General features: G+C 41.3%; 1 protein-coding gene across 1 annotated transcript in view; it reads left to right on the top strand.

Annotated features, from left to right (window-relative positions):
- The window catches only part of LOC118098464 (xin actin-binding repeat-containing protein 1), a 72,516-nt gene that overhangs the window by 54,754 nt on the left and 2,082 nt on the right, over positions 1-15,680 (top strand). Inside the window, exons 2-8 of the mRNA XM_047337930.1 lie at positions 6,833-6,973; positions 7,080-7,167; positions 7,256-7,627; positions 8,826-8,868; positions 9,669-9,787; positions 10,339-10,386; positions 10,733-15,486. Of these exons, the coding sequence (XP_047193886.1) occupies positions 6,833-6,973; positions 7,080-7,167; positions 7,256-7,627; positions 8,826-8,868; positions 9,669-9,787; positions 10,339-10,386; positions 10,733-15,486 (5,565 nt within the window). The remainder of the gene's footprint in view (positions 1-6,832; positions 6,974-7,079; positions 7,168-7,255; positions 7,628-8,825; positions 8,869-9,668; positions 9,788-10,338; positions 10,387-10,732; positions 15,487-15,680) is intronic.

Below are 15,680 nucleotides of genomic sequence, written 5' to 3'. Positions count from 1 at the left end.
TGCTGCTCACCACTACTCATGTTCTTCCTTGGAAAAGAGGGAGGGACAAGTATTTTAACAAATCATAGCCATGTGTTGGGAGAAGCTGACAGCGTGTTCCTGAACTTTTCTCTTTTTCAAGCTCTGGAAGGAAAACACTTTCCCAGTGACACATAGATTCCCACTCAGATCCTTCCACCACGCACCCAGAAACAAATGAGCTGAGAAATTCTTTGGTGAACCTCGGCTTTAGTTTCCTTCGCCGTTCTTAAAAACATCACGCTGCCTGGGTGAAGTGCGACACCTAATTACACTCACTTATAGGACAGAAACACAACACAACAATCCAGTTTCTCTGACAACAGGACGATAACATGTTTCTCCTGTGTGATTTCTCTGTTGACACAGGAATATCACCAGGGTTTGTTTTGATTCCCACTGTTGGTTTTCCGTCATCAAAGCATTTAAGCTTTTTATTCTCCCTTTGTCGTCCTCGGTACAAGTTAATTCAATTAAAATCTAAAATGTGCTGTAAGCTCAGCGACCATAGAGTAGATCAGCTCGGCGTCTACTCAGAGTGATGCTTTTAAGTTGGCTCCTTTTCAGTTGCTGCTTTGATTTGTGACTCAGCTAAAGGATAAATTTATACACCTTGATCTCGCTCCTCATTCTTCCTCCTCGTGTTCCTCTTCCTCCTCCACACGTTTCTCTGCTGAGAGAGGAATGAAGAACTGGCCAGTGGCAATCGGGAGCGGAGGGACGGACTGAGAACCTGAAACATATCCTCAAATCTGGATTCAAAATGTTACAAACTGCGCCAAGGCAAAATATATCAGGTGAACTGCTCTTCCATAGAGGTGTCTGGCTTATCACAGCACTAAACTAGGTGAATCTAAGGTAATAATACGCATTATAGCAGAGGAAACACTGAATAAAACGCGGACATAAAACGCTGATTCTGTAGATTTCCTGATTTTCTGATTGATCTTTTCTTGTCCTCTATGCTGATACAGATAATAAACCAGGACAGTAGAGCTCACACATCTCCACCAAGGCCCCGCAGTCCCCTTAAATTCAAACAAGCTTTATAGCTGAGGCCACATTACGTTATCTCAGCTACACATCGGTGGTGTAATGTGATTTGTTACCGTACAGCGGTTACAAAAAGCTGCAGCACCTCTGAAAACCGCATTTAAATCTGCTAAATCTGCACCAAATTGCACAGACTCATAGAAATGTGTCCCCCGAAAACATGGAGTTAATAGGTTTGTATAAATATAGGTTCTTGTCATAATTGTTTATTTCTAGTAACTGTCATCAACATCGTAAACTTAATCACTAATTCATTATTATTACCCACACTGATGTATCACACATTTAATAATCTTGTCTTGGAGCAATGGTTTTTCTTTCTGAAACACTGGTCCTGCTTTTTTCAAATGTTTTACTTGAGGCCTCTGTGGTGGTTTTCACTGTAACAGGCAACACATGTGCAACTCGAGTGCTTATTTTCATGATCAGTTCAGTCAAAGACCAAATGTTGAAGCTTCACTGTCAGGTTCTGGTATTACTAACTTCCATATCCTGTGAAACCTGCACATGAGGAACTAGGAGTCTCTAAATATGTGATTATGTGTCAGTAACAAACCACATGAATCGACAATTTTTTATATAATTAGTTTGAAGTCACACAATGTGCTTTTTTTTTTCTTGTTTCATTGATTTAAGTTTGGTAGAAATACAGATTATAAGAAGTGATATGTCATTTTAAAGAGAATAAGTCTGGGAGCGACATATTTCTTCTCTCCAGTCAAATCATCATCATCATCATCATCATCATCATCATCATCATCATCATCATCATCCAAGCCATGTTCCATATAGTTTGTAATTTGGCTCAACACTTCCAGAGCCTTCATCTGTTCTCTCTCTCTCTCTCTCTCTCTCTCTCTCTCTCTCTCTCTCTCTCTCTCTCTCTCTCTCTCTCTCTGTGTGTGTGTGTGTGCTCCTGATTTGGACTCGCACGCTGAACATTTGCTCTGACGTCAAACTCGTCATGAAGAACAGACGGACGCACGAGGACGCATATTGAGACAGAGCTGCCATGTTCACTGATAACTGATCATGAGTGGAACTGGAAAACCCTGCTGGGGGAAATACAACTGAGCCAGTAGCTTCCTTTGAATCAAAGCTTAAAACGTACTTTTATCGTACCACATTCCCTGACTCTACCTAAATCTAGTTTTTATCATCGTAATGGTCAGGTTAAAATTTCTGTCATTCATGTTTTTATTCTTTTATGACTATGTTTTAATTATGTATTTTATTATTTCCATGTAGTTTTACTTACTTTTCTATTTGTGAAGTACTTTCTTGCTTTGTTGTGAGAACTGCTGTATGAATATCAAAGGTTTTATTATAAAAACATTATATTTTAAATATTGAAAATGAGGGCGATATGGATGAAGTCAGTTTACTTTAATGTAGAAAATATTAAAGTTAGTCGTTACACCAGAATGCAAATTGATAGTTATTGCCCCTATTATTATAAAAGCAAAAAGTATAGAGCACATCTCTTGCTAGTTGTATTTTTGTCTCTTCATGAATAGTCTGTTTTTTTTTTAAAAGACATAAAAGTACAGATGGAACATTTTGAACTAATTCATCTTGGCATCAAAACAGATATTACTGGATGTGCCAAAAAACTATGTCAGTTACTTATCTGAAAGAGAAGCTTGTTTATTGACAAAAGAAGTTGGCTGTTTGATTATTATCTCTTTATTTCTTTTATTAAAGAACATGTTTTTTTCCTGCTTTCAGCAATAAAAAGTCTGGTTAAAGGCTCTGAAAGAACAACAACTGTCTCAATGGCAGTATCACTAGTAGCAACAGCATGAATCACACACACACACACACACACTGCTGACTCACACACTCTGCCTGCCCTCTGTGTTACAATGCATGCATAATATCCATCAGACGCAGGCACATGACTTCAGGCCGTGTGAGGTGCATCGTGTGTGTTTGTCACTGACATCCAGCAGCAGATCACACGCTCCGCAACAACCAACCCACAAATCAGCCTCTCTGTGCTGCAGAGTCTGGATCCTATAGGAATTTACACTATTTGAGAAAAAAGGAAAAGTGCTGCAGCTGCAGGGTTAAGTGAGGCAACGTCAGTTTACCGTCTGAGTGTGTCTCTGATACTCGATGAGCATGACTTGATTTCACTGTCTGTGATCAAATATGCATATGTATGCATCGCTGGCCAATCATTGCCAAGCAGCAGTGACCTTATCTCCCCTCGACTATCTGGTCCCACTTCTCTCTGCTGCACGTTCTGGGTTATTTCGGTGCACTGAAATAACCCAGTTTGGCCTCGAATAGCCCGACTGTAATGTTCCCACAAAGACCACATGTGGGTAAGACAATACAGAACGCTGCGTCGTACAGGTCTTTACCGCCCTCTAGTGGACACCCTAACAACAGCGTGCATCTAGCAATATGAAAGGCCTATCTCCTTTCTCAGTTTTTTCCTCATTCAGGAAAGAGCATGTTCACACAGAAGGTGCATTCAAAACGCAGGACGATGCACAGAGGTTGTCCTTCCTCTTTGCAGTGCTTTGTCCGTCACGGAGCGAAATTAGCTGCAAGTATTTTGAGCCTCCCTTTCCACTCGGCCACACATCCTCCCCCCCCACGTTAACAGCTGGCTGGTGTAAGCAAGTGTGTTTAAAACGCAGACAAGGCCCGTAAACTTCCCCTAATAACACGGCACAGTTCACAGTCAAAGGCGCCGCATCGCATATTCCCTTTCATCTCTGCAGTGCCTCGGAGACGGAGACAGGAGTGGGTTTTTTTGAAGGGAGGGATGAGGGTTTGTAGTCAGAGGAGGGGCAGCGGTGGGGGAGACAGCCAGGCTGAATCTCTCATTTTTGCCCCAGGGGTGTGAGCTGCTGCTGCTGCTGCTGCTGCTGTTGCTCTTTCTTTGTCTGAAGACTGATTAACAGAGAGCATGACTAAAGAGAGTGAATATGAATTGTGTGCGACCGACAAAAGCCGCCATTATATCAAAACCTCTGCTGCATTTTACAAGTGTGTGACAAACAGGGAAACCCAGATAACAGGCACCACAAAGATGTGCTCAGATTGTGTCAGAGCACAAATACAGTGATATAAAAAAAAATACTCCAATACAAGTAAAATCCCTGCGTTCAAATTGGTGTGAGATGATAGAGGTATGGATTCATCTGTAGTAAAATGAACTCCAGCATCAAAAGTAAAAGTGGTCATTATGCAGGAAGGTTCGTTTAATATAGTAATATTTTACAATCTTATTACATGTTGGATATCTTAAAATCCTAAATAACTGGTGATTGGTTATTTGAATTCAGTCTAAAATCTAGTATAGTCCAAAAATAAATATTCACAGAACAGAAATTGTAAACATCAGCAATTTTGAGTACGCTTTGCTGCCCCCAAGTGGCCAAATAGCTTAATGAATGCAGCTTTAAGTCGTTCAGTAAATTAACTAATTTACAGTCGACAACTGTTTGAACAGTTTAAAGCAAATTAATTTCATTTGAGGACAAACTTAAAACATATTTGCTATATCTATAAATCTATATTATAATGACATGGCTTAATCCTTTGCAATCAGTTACAGCTCTTGTACTGTATGTATTGTGTTAAGTACTAAATGCCATTTTTAGTATTGTGTATTTAGGCTGCATTTACAAGAAAATCTGTGCATAATACACCTATTAGTTGCAGCGTGCATCAGTCTGGTCGGAGTCGGGGTCGGAGTTGGTGTCAGCGAGATCACGAGGCAGCAGAGCTTCCTCCTGTTCTTACCTCTTGACCCCTGAGGGTCAGAAGGTCTTGGAATTCCTGGGTGGAGACAAACCTCTTCAACACTTGGTCCTTTCGCTGGCTGCTGCTGGACTCCTGTCAGTTCAAACCTAAATTAAGATCTAGAACATTTAAAGATGGACTGTTTCAGGTTATTTTAAAGAGACACAGATATAGAATGGGCTTGTGGTAACTGTGGCATCATTGATGACTCGTACTGCAGTTTTATCTTTACATTTCTTCACTTCACACACAGTGATCTTTCATTTGCTGTGGTTATACAGGACTTTGGTTCCACTCCTTTTGTTTTTAAATGTGTTTTATATATACACAACAGTGCTACACAAGTAGACCTGAAACTGGTGACATTATCACATCACAATATAGGAAAGCTGTATACTACATGATCCTTTGAATTGGGAAACATTCAAAATATAAACCTGATCCTGTTCCTATTGGTTGCTTCAAATAGTTTTAATATAACTTAAGCTCAACACTGTTCGTCAACAAGCCCAAATGTTTTAAGGTCAAAGTTTATTGGAAAACTGCAAACTTTCTAACCCCCTGCATAGTGCATCTGTTCCACATGCTTAACTTTGTACATGCAAATGCATGCAAACTTTTTAAGCATGGACCATTTCCGTGCTTGTAATAAAAAATGTTGCAGCTGTAGAAATGTTTTGTGCAGGTGTGACACAAAAATAATTTCTACATGTGGTAAAAAAAAATATTTTTAGCATTTGAAAAATGTTTGTACCTCGAAAAATATTTTTGTCTGAGTAATAAAGTTTGTGTATTTATAATTAAAATTTGTGCAGGAACATTTTCAACAGTGAGGTTTCGCAAAGTCTGAGAGACAGATACTCAAATTTGTTACTGTAAAGTTACAGCTAAAAACCTCGAGACTCTGTCTTCACACTCCTGAGATTCAAGCCAATCAGCACATTGCCAGAAGAAATCATACAAAGTCAAACTGTCCAATAAAACGTCAACACCCTGAGAATGATAACCGGGTAAATCTGTAACCTGACAGTGTTTGTTAATCAGTAGCTCATATACAGAACTTCATTTTCAACAGGTTCTATTTGTTGTTCTTTGTCCAACTCTTTGCTGCTGTAATGAACCGACTTCCCCTCAGGATCAGTAAAGTTAATCTAATTTTCTCTTAATGCATGGTCTGCTGCTGCACAAAGATCAAGTAATTACATCTGAGCTTTGGAGGTTTAACCTGGAATCAAACACTGAGGCATCTCCCGGACGCTCCTGGGACTCGACGGAGCCAAAACACGAAACATGCGCACAAAAAGATGCTCGACACAGAGTTAAATGAGCAGCAAGAACAGCCTGTGTTTGGAGGATTTATTTCCTGTTGTTTGCTCCTCTGGACATTTTACACAGTAGTAATGAGGAAGAAAAAGGACTTTGCTCCTGGGTCTTGTGATGCAGCAGGAAGGTTTCAGACCGTCACAGAGAACAGACACTGACTGACGACTGTAAGGTAACGATTCTATTTAAAAAGCTGTTTTTTTAACGCTTATCTGAAATATAAATTATCTATAGATGTAATGGTTATTACACTCTTTTGCTTTGATCTTAAATTTTGAATTGACGTCTTCCAAATCATTATATATATCATTGATTGCACTCATTATTGAGTCTCTGTCAAAAATTTAGTGTTTTTGTTTATTTTATTACTGAGTTTTGGTTTGTTTTTATATTTTCATCTATTTTGAATATTGTTTTTATTTTAAATTTGTGTTTTTTATTTGTGAGAAACTTCGTTCTGAGAAGTTTTATATGAATAAAGATAAAGATAAAGATATTAATGTTTAGCTTGACATAAAAGTAGATCAATTGCTCACTATGCGGAAGGGAAAAGAAATCCATTGCTCTTTTTAAAGAACAGAATATGACATCCAGAGAGATCCAATATAACATCGGATAATGTCATTGATTATCTGTCGTGTTTATATGTGATATAGTTATTTATAATCTGCTGCAGTGTCCTGTTTGTCATGGACTGGAAGAGCAACCTGAGACGCACCCAGTCGCTGAAGAGCGTCTCCTCGTCATGTGACAAACCCACCAGGACAGAGGCGGGACTGCAGGACAAGATAACATCTGTGTCCCAGCTCGTTTCCCGGTGAAAAAAAAAAATCATCTTTCCATCTTTCTTATCTTATCTGTGCTTTAAAGTTACACATGCGGCACAGCGGATAGTTTAACTTGTTTTTTTGTGTGCATACCAGGTATCAAACTACAAAGGAAGTCAGTGCATCAACTCAAGCACCTTCTGTAAATAATGGTGAAGTTAAGCTGAAGCAGGTGTTTAAAGAGGTAAACTCATTTTTGACAAAGAAAAGCAGATTCCGTGTGGGAAAAACAATCAATGGCGCCTTTGTGTGTGTGCGTGTGTCACTGTCAGATAACACCATCTCTCGTGGAGAGTAGAGAGATTTATCCGGCATCCCAGACAAAGAGAAGCTACGAGGGGGAACGGTCCCAAGCCAAACCCGGTTTGACACCCAGCAGGTCGATGGGGAGCCTTCAGAACGGAGCCGGCTCCATAGAGGCCCTGAAGGCTCGGTTTGAGTCAACACAGGACAACACTGCAACACAGGCCAGAGTGAAGAGCGGGTTCAGAGCGGCAGAGTTCACATCACCCTACAAGGCAGAAGGTATCACACCGCTGATGAATGGAGAGGCTGAGGAGGTGAAGAGGTTGGCGGAGGAACAGACGACAAGAAATCCACCAGTTAATGACACTGATGCAAAGGAGGATCATGTGACTCGAAAGGTGAATAAAATGACTCGTTTGAGCCTGAAAGTGCAATTTTTGGGCCAAGATTGATAAATGAAAACAAAACGTGTTTTCTCTTTGATCGGAGGAGAAAGTATTGACATCAATATTAATGGTATAAATCACCATCTCACTATTTATTTTCAAAAAATGTTGTTCTCAACTAATGTTAGAAGAAGAAAAGTAGAAGATTAAAATGCATTTTTAACTTGAAACTATTGACTTTGTTATCAAATACTTCATTTAATTTTTACAACCTTATTTCCTAGATTTTAATCAAGTCTTTCCATCATCTATTTAGTACCAATGACAGTTCATTGTCTCTGTCTGCAGGTTGTGAATCAGAGCCGGGCAGTGAGGAGAAAAACAATCGGGGGGATTGATTTCGAAAGAATTGCAGCCTCTCAAGCTGGTGAGTGCAACTGTATTTCCTCCGCCATCAAAAACATCAAGTTTGTGTGGGAACTGAAACTGGCATCATGACCACAAGGCCGGGATGAGGCGAAAATAATTTTCAGAATTACGGTTCAAAGAGAGATGAATAATAAAAAATTAAAAAATTAAAAATCCTGGATTCATATCAAAGTTTAATGGGTTCCTCAAGCCTCCACAAAATTTCATGGAAATTGGTTCAGTTGTTTTGCGAAATCCTGCTAACAAACAGCCGCGAACAAAAACATAACCTCCTTTTTGGAGGTAATGAATATACCAGGAAAAGATCAGGGAATTAATAACCTATAAAATAACATATTACCCAAATATTTTAGATTTTTGGTCCATCACAACAGCAAATAAAAAATAAAAATCAGTTCCCTGGTAAACCTTCCCTGGAAAGCTGCGTGTGCCTGAGAACCTGTGACTCAGGTCAAAGCTGAGTTGACGACGAGAATGAAAAGGGAAGTGATGAAATGGAGATGGCTCTCGTCAGCACAGTGACTTTGCGAGAAGCCGTGATTGACTCGGCCTGGTGTGGGCCCAGAGTAGGTCAGTGCAGCGCGGGACGGAAATAGCCGGCGTGCTACGAGTCCTGAATAAGTGCAGAAGGGTGAAGGGGTCAGCTGTCAGGAATGAGACTGAGAGAGAGAGAGAGAGAGAGAGAGAGAGAGAGAGAGAGAGAGAGAGAGAGGGAGAGAGAGGGAGAGGCTGCGTTACCGGACGAACCAACGGCAACAACATCAGTTAGAACAAAACACAGAAAGGAGATAAGAAGACGGGCAGAACACGGGGAAGTGGAGTCTGTGAGTACAGGATTTTCATAGAATAATACATCAGCTGATTAGAAACAGGTCGTATTGTTCGCACATGGTTTTCTGTTGTGCTGTGTTTTCCTGAGTGGCAGCTGCTGGTGGGCTTCTGTATCTCTACCAACAAAGTTAAAAAGTTTACTTTTGCTTTTCTTTACTTTCGTCAACTCTGGCTGTGACTCGTGTGTCCTTTAACTCTCGGTGTGTGTCATTGGAGTCAGGTATCTCTAAGTGCTACATTTATAACTGGACCACATGGCAGCTGTTAAATATAAGCTAAGAGAGAGTGACTACTGGTGATAACTATCAACAAACACTGGTGATATGGACGTGAGCGTAGAAAGCTGTGCGCTATTAAAATCAGCATTACGTTTTTAAATTCTCTCAGTCACGGGATGTTGTGACAAAAATAATCTTGATTTTGACATACGGCAGCTGTATTTTTAACAACTAATCTTCCCCAGTAAACAAAGTGGCAACTATTCTTCTCTTTAAATCCCAGTAGTGCAGTGCCCGTTCTTAAGCTGTCTGTTTGGAATGGGATGTTTTCTTTCTGAAGCCTCGCCACCGCTGCTGCACAAAGAGCTGTTCCCCCGTTTATTCAAATCTCTATACGCAGAACCCTGAACTGGAGAATCAGTTTTTCTTTGCTATTGTCATGAATGCACCGTTGTTTATTCAAACTTCATCACTACTGAAGGTATCATGTGTGAAGCTGACATAACAGGATTTGACGGCACATATCACAGGACTTGATTTTTCAATGGAACCTGCTGTGTCTGGTGTCTTTGCAGATGAAAAGAGGTCGGTTGCAGACTTCAGAGACAGCTCCTTCCAATCCAAGGAGAAACTGTCCGTCAAAGTGTTGTCTGCCCTCTATCTATCAAAGGTGGCACCACAAGAGCCAAAACTGGTAAACACCTGTCTTCTCAATCACATCTTCACATCATAGATAAATAGGGATCTCCACTTCCTCCCACTATCCAGAAATTAAGCCAAAATATTTTGGATAAGAATGCTGCCATCTTGCACATCTAGCCAGGTTTTGGTTTTGCGCAGTCGACCAATCGAAAATCAGTCTTAGCTGTCAATCATGACATTTAACCCCTTATTTATGCATCAAATGACTAATTAACTATTTATTTGATGTGTATTTTGAATTTTTAGTTTGGTCCATGTCCCATCCACTAACATGGAGGAGGTGGGGTTTATGACCTACACTGCAGCCAGCCACCAGGGGTTGATCAAGATGCTTTGGCTTCACTTTTGGGGAGCTGTCATTTTGACTAACTGTATACACAATCTATGGTTCATATATCAGATTTGCTTGAAACATAAATTCAGGGTTATTATGCTTTTATACGAGATAAAGAAGCTAAGCGTTATATAACACAACAGAAGAAGGAAACTTCAAACGTTCATTTAAGGTTAACTTGACCTGGAATAATTATTGTTTCCATTCAGGCACAAGATCGATCTCCTGAATCTGGGAAAAGAGTGAAGATAACCAAGGTAAGGATTTCACCAGACATGCATGATGGTGTGCTTTGAATTTGCATTAACGCAATAACATAAAAATGTTATAATTATTATTGCTGTTCTTGAATGAGGGAAAGAAACAGATATTGGATGCCATTTATTCCATGTGTTTTTATTTGTATTCATCCCTGTGGTTGCATTTGTTGCTTTGGAGTTCAGCTAACCCACTGACACCTGGATTATGGACAGCAAGTGAACCAGCATGGTTTGGAAGGTAACAAATGGCTCTGGTTGCATGTGCGCACACTCGGGGCATGGTTTTCATTGGATTTACGTTAAAAATGCCCCCACGATGAGACTGTTACTTTGTTCTTCTAAGATGGCCGAAGACCCCCAACAAAGAAAAGATGACCATCCTCCACCTCCTTTACCCAGACATCAGCCAGGACCAGCAGACAGTTCTGAGGAACGTTCCCAAAAATCAATGCCAGCCCAAATTTCCAAAGAAAAGTTACACCAGCAGCGGCAGAAATGTGAGCTGAAGAGACTCATGAAGCACACCCACCCTGAGCTGAAGATGCTGGATGAAGCCGTTGACGATGAGCTTGCTGAGGTCTTAAGCTCGGAGTCTGGGGTGACAGCTGGTGAAACTGGATATGAAGGAGAGGTCTTCTCAAGATGCTTGATATTTGAGAACTGTGCCTTGAGTAACAAAGTATCTCCTCACACCCCCAAGACGCACATGGCAGACGGAAAAGTGGGTGAGGGTTTTGTCGGCAAAACATCCGCTGTGTTTGAGGAGCATGAAGAGAGGCCATGTCATGAAAGTGTTAAAGGGATTGTGCAGGATTACAAAACATTTGGTTCTAGTCCAGATCCTGACAGAGAGTGTGAGGAGGAGATGATAAGAATAGATGTGCAGGCTTCCAGGAGGATATTTGAGAGACAGTCTGTGAAAACATCAAGGCCAAATCCTGATAATAGGTTCCGAGGGCAAGCTTCTATTTTTGGGGAAGAGAGAGGGCCAGTCCGAAAACAAAAACAAGAGTTTGAAATGAGTTGCAAAGAGAACGTACACAGTGAAAACAAAGGTCTTGATTTCACAGATCAGCCACATAAACAAGGGCCATGTGTTCATGTTGTAAGTGAAAGCACTGGACTTAAGTTTTCTGGTGGTGAAGACGTTTATACTAATGAAGCAGCCTTTGACAATGACCCTACAAGTCCAACAGTTCAAGGGGAATTTGAGGAAATTATCAAAACGGGTGCAGCTCTTTTAAAAAACAACCCATTTATCTCCACAAACATAGACAGAGAAAATCCATCAAAATCCCAAATCCCAGCAAATCCCAGCAAAGCATCTGGGGAGCCCCCCATAAGTAATGTCAAGGACCGAGCCCATCTGTTTGAATCAATGCCATTTGACAAAATTAGGCATCAGAACAAGGACGAAATTGAGACGATGGTGGAGAACATCAGGGAAACTCTAAATTCCCTTTATCGCGTTAATGCCCTACATTCAGATGGATCAATCATTGAGGTGAATGAGACAATGCTAGCGAAAAAGGCTAAATTCACACTTTCAGAGAGTGGCCCTGAGATAAACTATAATGAATTGGCTGAAGGCGGTGCACAAAACTTCATTGTCCAGCTGCTACCACGAGCAAACCTAAAGCCTCACATCACTTACCTAAAGGAGGATAGAAAAGGATGGATGGAGGCCACAGTGGTGAATGTACCTGTGCACCAGGATCAGTTCACTACTAGCCAAGACACAGAGTTTAAAACCGCCAATGTAGTTCAGCTCGTTGAGGACATTCTCCATCAGGACAACTCTCTGAGGAAAGGAGTGATCATTCAGGAGGATGCCAACAAATGTGCTAACGTCATGGTTTACTCCCTCTACAATTATGTTGATGAGGAAGATGTGAAAAGTTACACAGCTCCACCAAGACATGCTGCGGAGTTTGATGAACCCGAAACAAAGGAGATTCATATAAGTGAAACAGAAAATCAAGGACTAAGAAAAGGCATCATTGAATCGACCATAAGCTCCCTTCTAGAAAATTCTCAAGACCAAACCTGCACCGGATCAACCAGGCCTGAGGTCACAGTAAAAGGGAACGTTCAACTGTTCAAGAGTTGCATTGAAAAGGGAGATCTGGAGTATTTGAAAACTCTTCAGGCTGAGCCAATAGAGCAGGAACAAGAAGTTGATCAGAACCAGACTCTGGCTGAACAAAACACACAGCTTCATTATGAACAGGGAGGTGATCATGCAGAGGAGAGTTCTATAGATTGGGTCCCAGTGGATGTAAAGAGACTGAAAAGCATGTTCTCTGTAGATCGGCAAAGCCAAGCAAAGCAAAATATCCGTGAGAATCGTGCTCCATCTACCACCATTTCTCACACATGTACAGGTCAGAATGTGCCACTTGGAAAGAGCCAATCCTGTAAAGAATCCAACATTGGGGTACTTACGCCCGGGCAAAGAAAAGATAACATTCTGGAGTGTGGTGGCCAAGCGCAAGAAGAAGTTTGTAATTTCCCAACTGCACCTCAGGGGTCTTATCAACATCTTGAGACACAGGAGGATGATAGGCTCCACCAAGCTCAGATAGTGGGAGTGGTAGACAACAGCAATGAAATCTCAAACCTCCAAACTGCAATCCACAGCCTTCAGCAGGCCACGATAGAGGCCAAATATTTGTATCACTCGTCACAAAACAAACGGAAATGTGTTGTTCAACAGTCGTCCGGGAAACCCATTGTCTCAGTTATGGGCGGTGACGTCAAAGAATTATGTCGAGACAATGAGGACCAAAAAGTGGACTCTGAACCAAAGATGGAAGAAGTTCCATCAGCCTCCGACTTCACTTCAGACAAAAATACAGAGATGTGTCATGATGGCAGTAATTCTGAAGAGGTGCAAACTACTGAAACCCGCAGCAAACAGGGTCAAAAATACACCAATGTGGTCCAGAAAAACTTTGAATCCATTGCTGATTGTTCGGACACACAACGTGAACAACAAGAGGAAGATGAAGTCGTTTTTCATGGTAAACTTCAACAAGCTTTGGCTTCCTTGGAGAGATCCAACATTAATGTCACAAGAGGTGATTTCAAAGCAGCTATGATATATAAAAACTCCTCCAGATCTCACAAAGACAAATCCAAGGCATCTGTTCAGAAGCCCATCACTGAGGAGCCTTGCCCTTTGACTGAATCCAGCTCAACTCATGTTCACTTGAGACAAGAGGACTCCGAAGAGCAAGTGACTGTGGTGAACGCAAAGCTCCAAAATAAACCAGCAACAACTGCTGTCTCAGAGAAGAGCAAAAGACCTGTTGGTGTGAAACCAGCCATCCCACCAAAACCAGAGCATCTGAAAGTGAAACAAATAGATGATCGATCAACCAAAGCTATAAATCCTGAGGCAACACAAACAAATGCTGCAAGATCTGAAATAAAGGGGCAATCCAAAGAAGAAACTGTAGCTCAACCACTGACAACATCAGCTTCTTGTAGCGATGGACACATGAAACACCAGTCCAAAAAAAATAGTGGTGCAGACACAGGGTCATATTCAGGAAATTATAAAGGTGAAGCTATTCAGATATCTCAGAAAACGAGTCAGTTCCAAGGCTCATTTGAGAACACCAATAAAAATACTTTTAACAAACCAGAAGAGATGAGTTCCACAGCAGAAATGAAACCCCCTCACGAACAAAACCCTGTTAAAGATAATATGAATGAAAGTGATGAAAGTCCTATAAACTTTAATGAAGCATGCCAGAAATTTGGAGGTAAAAAGTCAATTTCAGTGAAGACTGCCCCTGTAAAGCCAAAAAGAGTAAAAATTGCGCATATAGATTCAAAACCACAACAAACTATAACCAATCCATCTGACACTGGAACAAACACCAGTTTACAAACTGCTGACAAGCACGAGAGAGAAATGAAACAAGAAAATAAAGTTGAGATGAGGGAAAAGAGAGGACGAACCGAGACAGAAGACGAGCGCCGACAGCGGCTGTCAGTTCACATGGATGAAATCGTGAGAGGGAACATGACAGCGGCCATGGACATTTTTGACAATTTACGAAAGCAGGAGGAGCTGCAGAGCATTCTCAGTCGAGTCGAAGATATCGAACAGGACACGAGCGAAGTTGACGTGAGGTCTCTGAGGAGTGTGTTTGAGGATGTCCCAGACTGGGTGGTCAGTTCCGACAAAAAGAAACTAAAAAAGGTCAAAGTGGAACACAAAGAGGAGAAGTCACCGTTGAAGGACGACCCTCAAAGCAAATCCTCAATGGCTCATATTTTTGGAGATCTTGAGAGAGCCAGCGAGGAAATCATGACTCTAAAAGAGCAGACCATAGCCAAACTTTTGGACATAGAGGAAGCCATAAAGAAGGCTCTTTATTCTGTCTCTACGTTGAAATCAGACTCAGATATTGCTGGTTTATCATGTCTCTTCAAAGAATCCTTGGGGACGATGCAAGGAGCCCCATCCACTGGAAATATTAGCAAAATTAGCATCGGGTCAAGCAGAACAAAATTACCGCAGGCACAGGAAAACCCTACCACAAAGGAAAGCCCAACTGGGCAAGGTGCAAGCAATGCAGAAGCCTCTTCAAAACAGCAAGCAAGTCCACCATATTCACCTGCCTTCATCTCCATACAGTCAGCCACAAGAAAAATGGATAAAACGGATGTGGTTCCAGCCGAGACCACAATCTGCCCGACGTGTCAGCAGAGCCCAAAGTCGGAGGAGAAGTTCCGCACAACAAAGACGCTGACGTGCAACAGTCCGGCCCAAAACAGAAAGATGGACCCCAGAAAGCGAGGTCAAAAACAGCCATCTCACAGCCCACTTGACCCTAAACGTGAGCTTAGTGTACTCGAGGTGCAGACGGACCACGAGGGGAAAAGTATTATAGGAACCAAAACTATCAAAGAAAACTACGAGCAGACGGATGACTTTGGGAACCGGATTTACTCATCCACAACTTCCACTGTAGTCACCACGCAGCCAGAAACCATGACATCATCCACAGGTCCGGCAGTGGTCAGTCCGACGACATGTCAGGTCACAACATACCCAGAAGTTCGGCTGCCAATCAATCACGAGCTTTAAATCACTTACAAACAGGGTGCAGGTCAGATTCTTTATGACGAAGTTGTCGTGTACATAATTTAATTAGCTAAGATGTTAATTCTTGGTAATAATTTGTTTGTTTGTTTATTTATAAGGTTGCCATTGTGTTCACATGCTTTTAGTAAATGTTGTTTCATTATCCCTATTATTCTTTAAAAACTGTTTT

This window comes from Hippoglossus stenolepis, chromosome 19 (genome assembly GCF_022539355.2).
Source record: "Hippoglossus stenolepis isolate QCI-W04-F060 chromosome 19, HSTE1.2, whole genome shotgun sequence".
Classification (NCBI taxonomy): Eukaryota; Metazoa; Chordata; class Actinopteri; order Pleuronectiformes; family Pleuronectidae; genus Hippoglossus; species Hippoglossus stenolepis.
The sequence above is the reverse complement of the archived record's forward strand: the minus strand, read 5'-3'. Positions and strand labels throughout refer to the sequence as shown.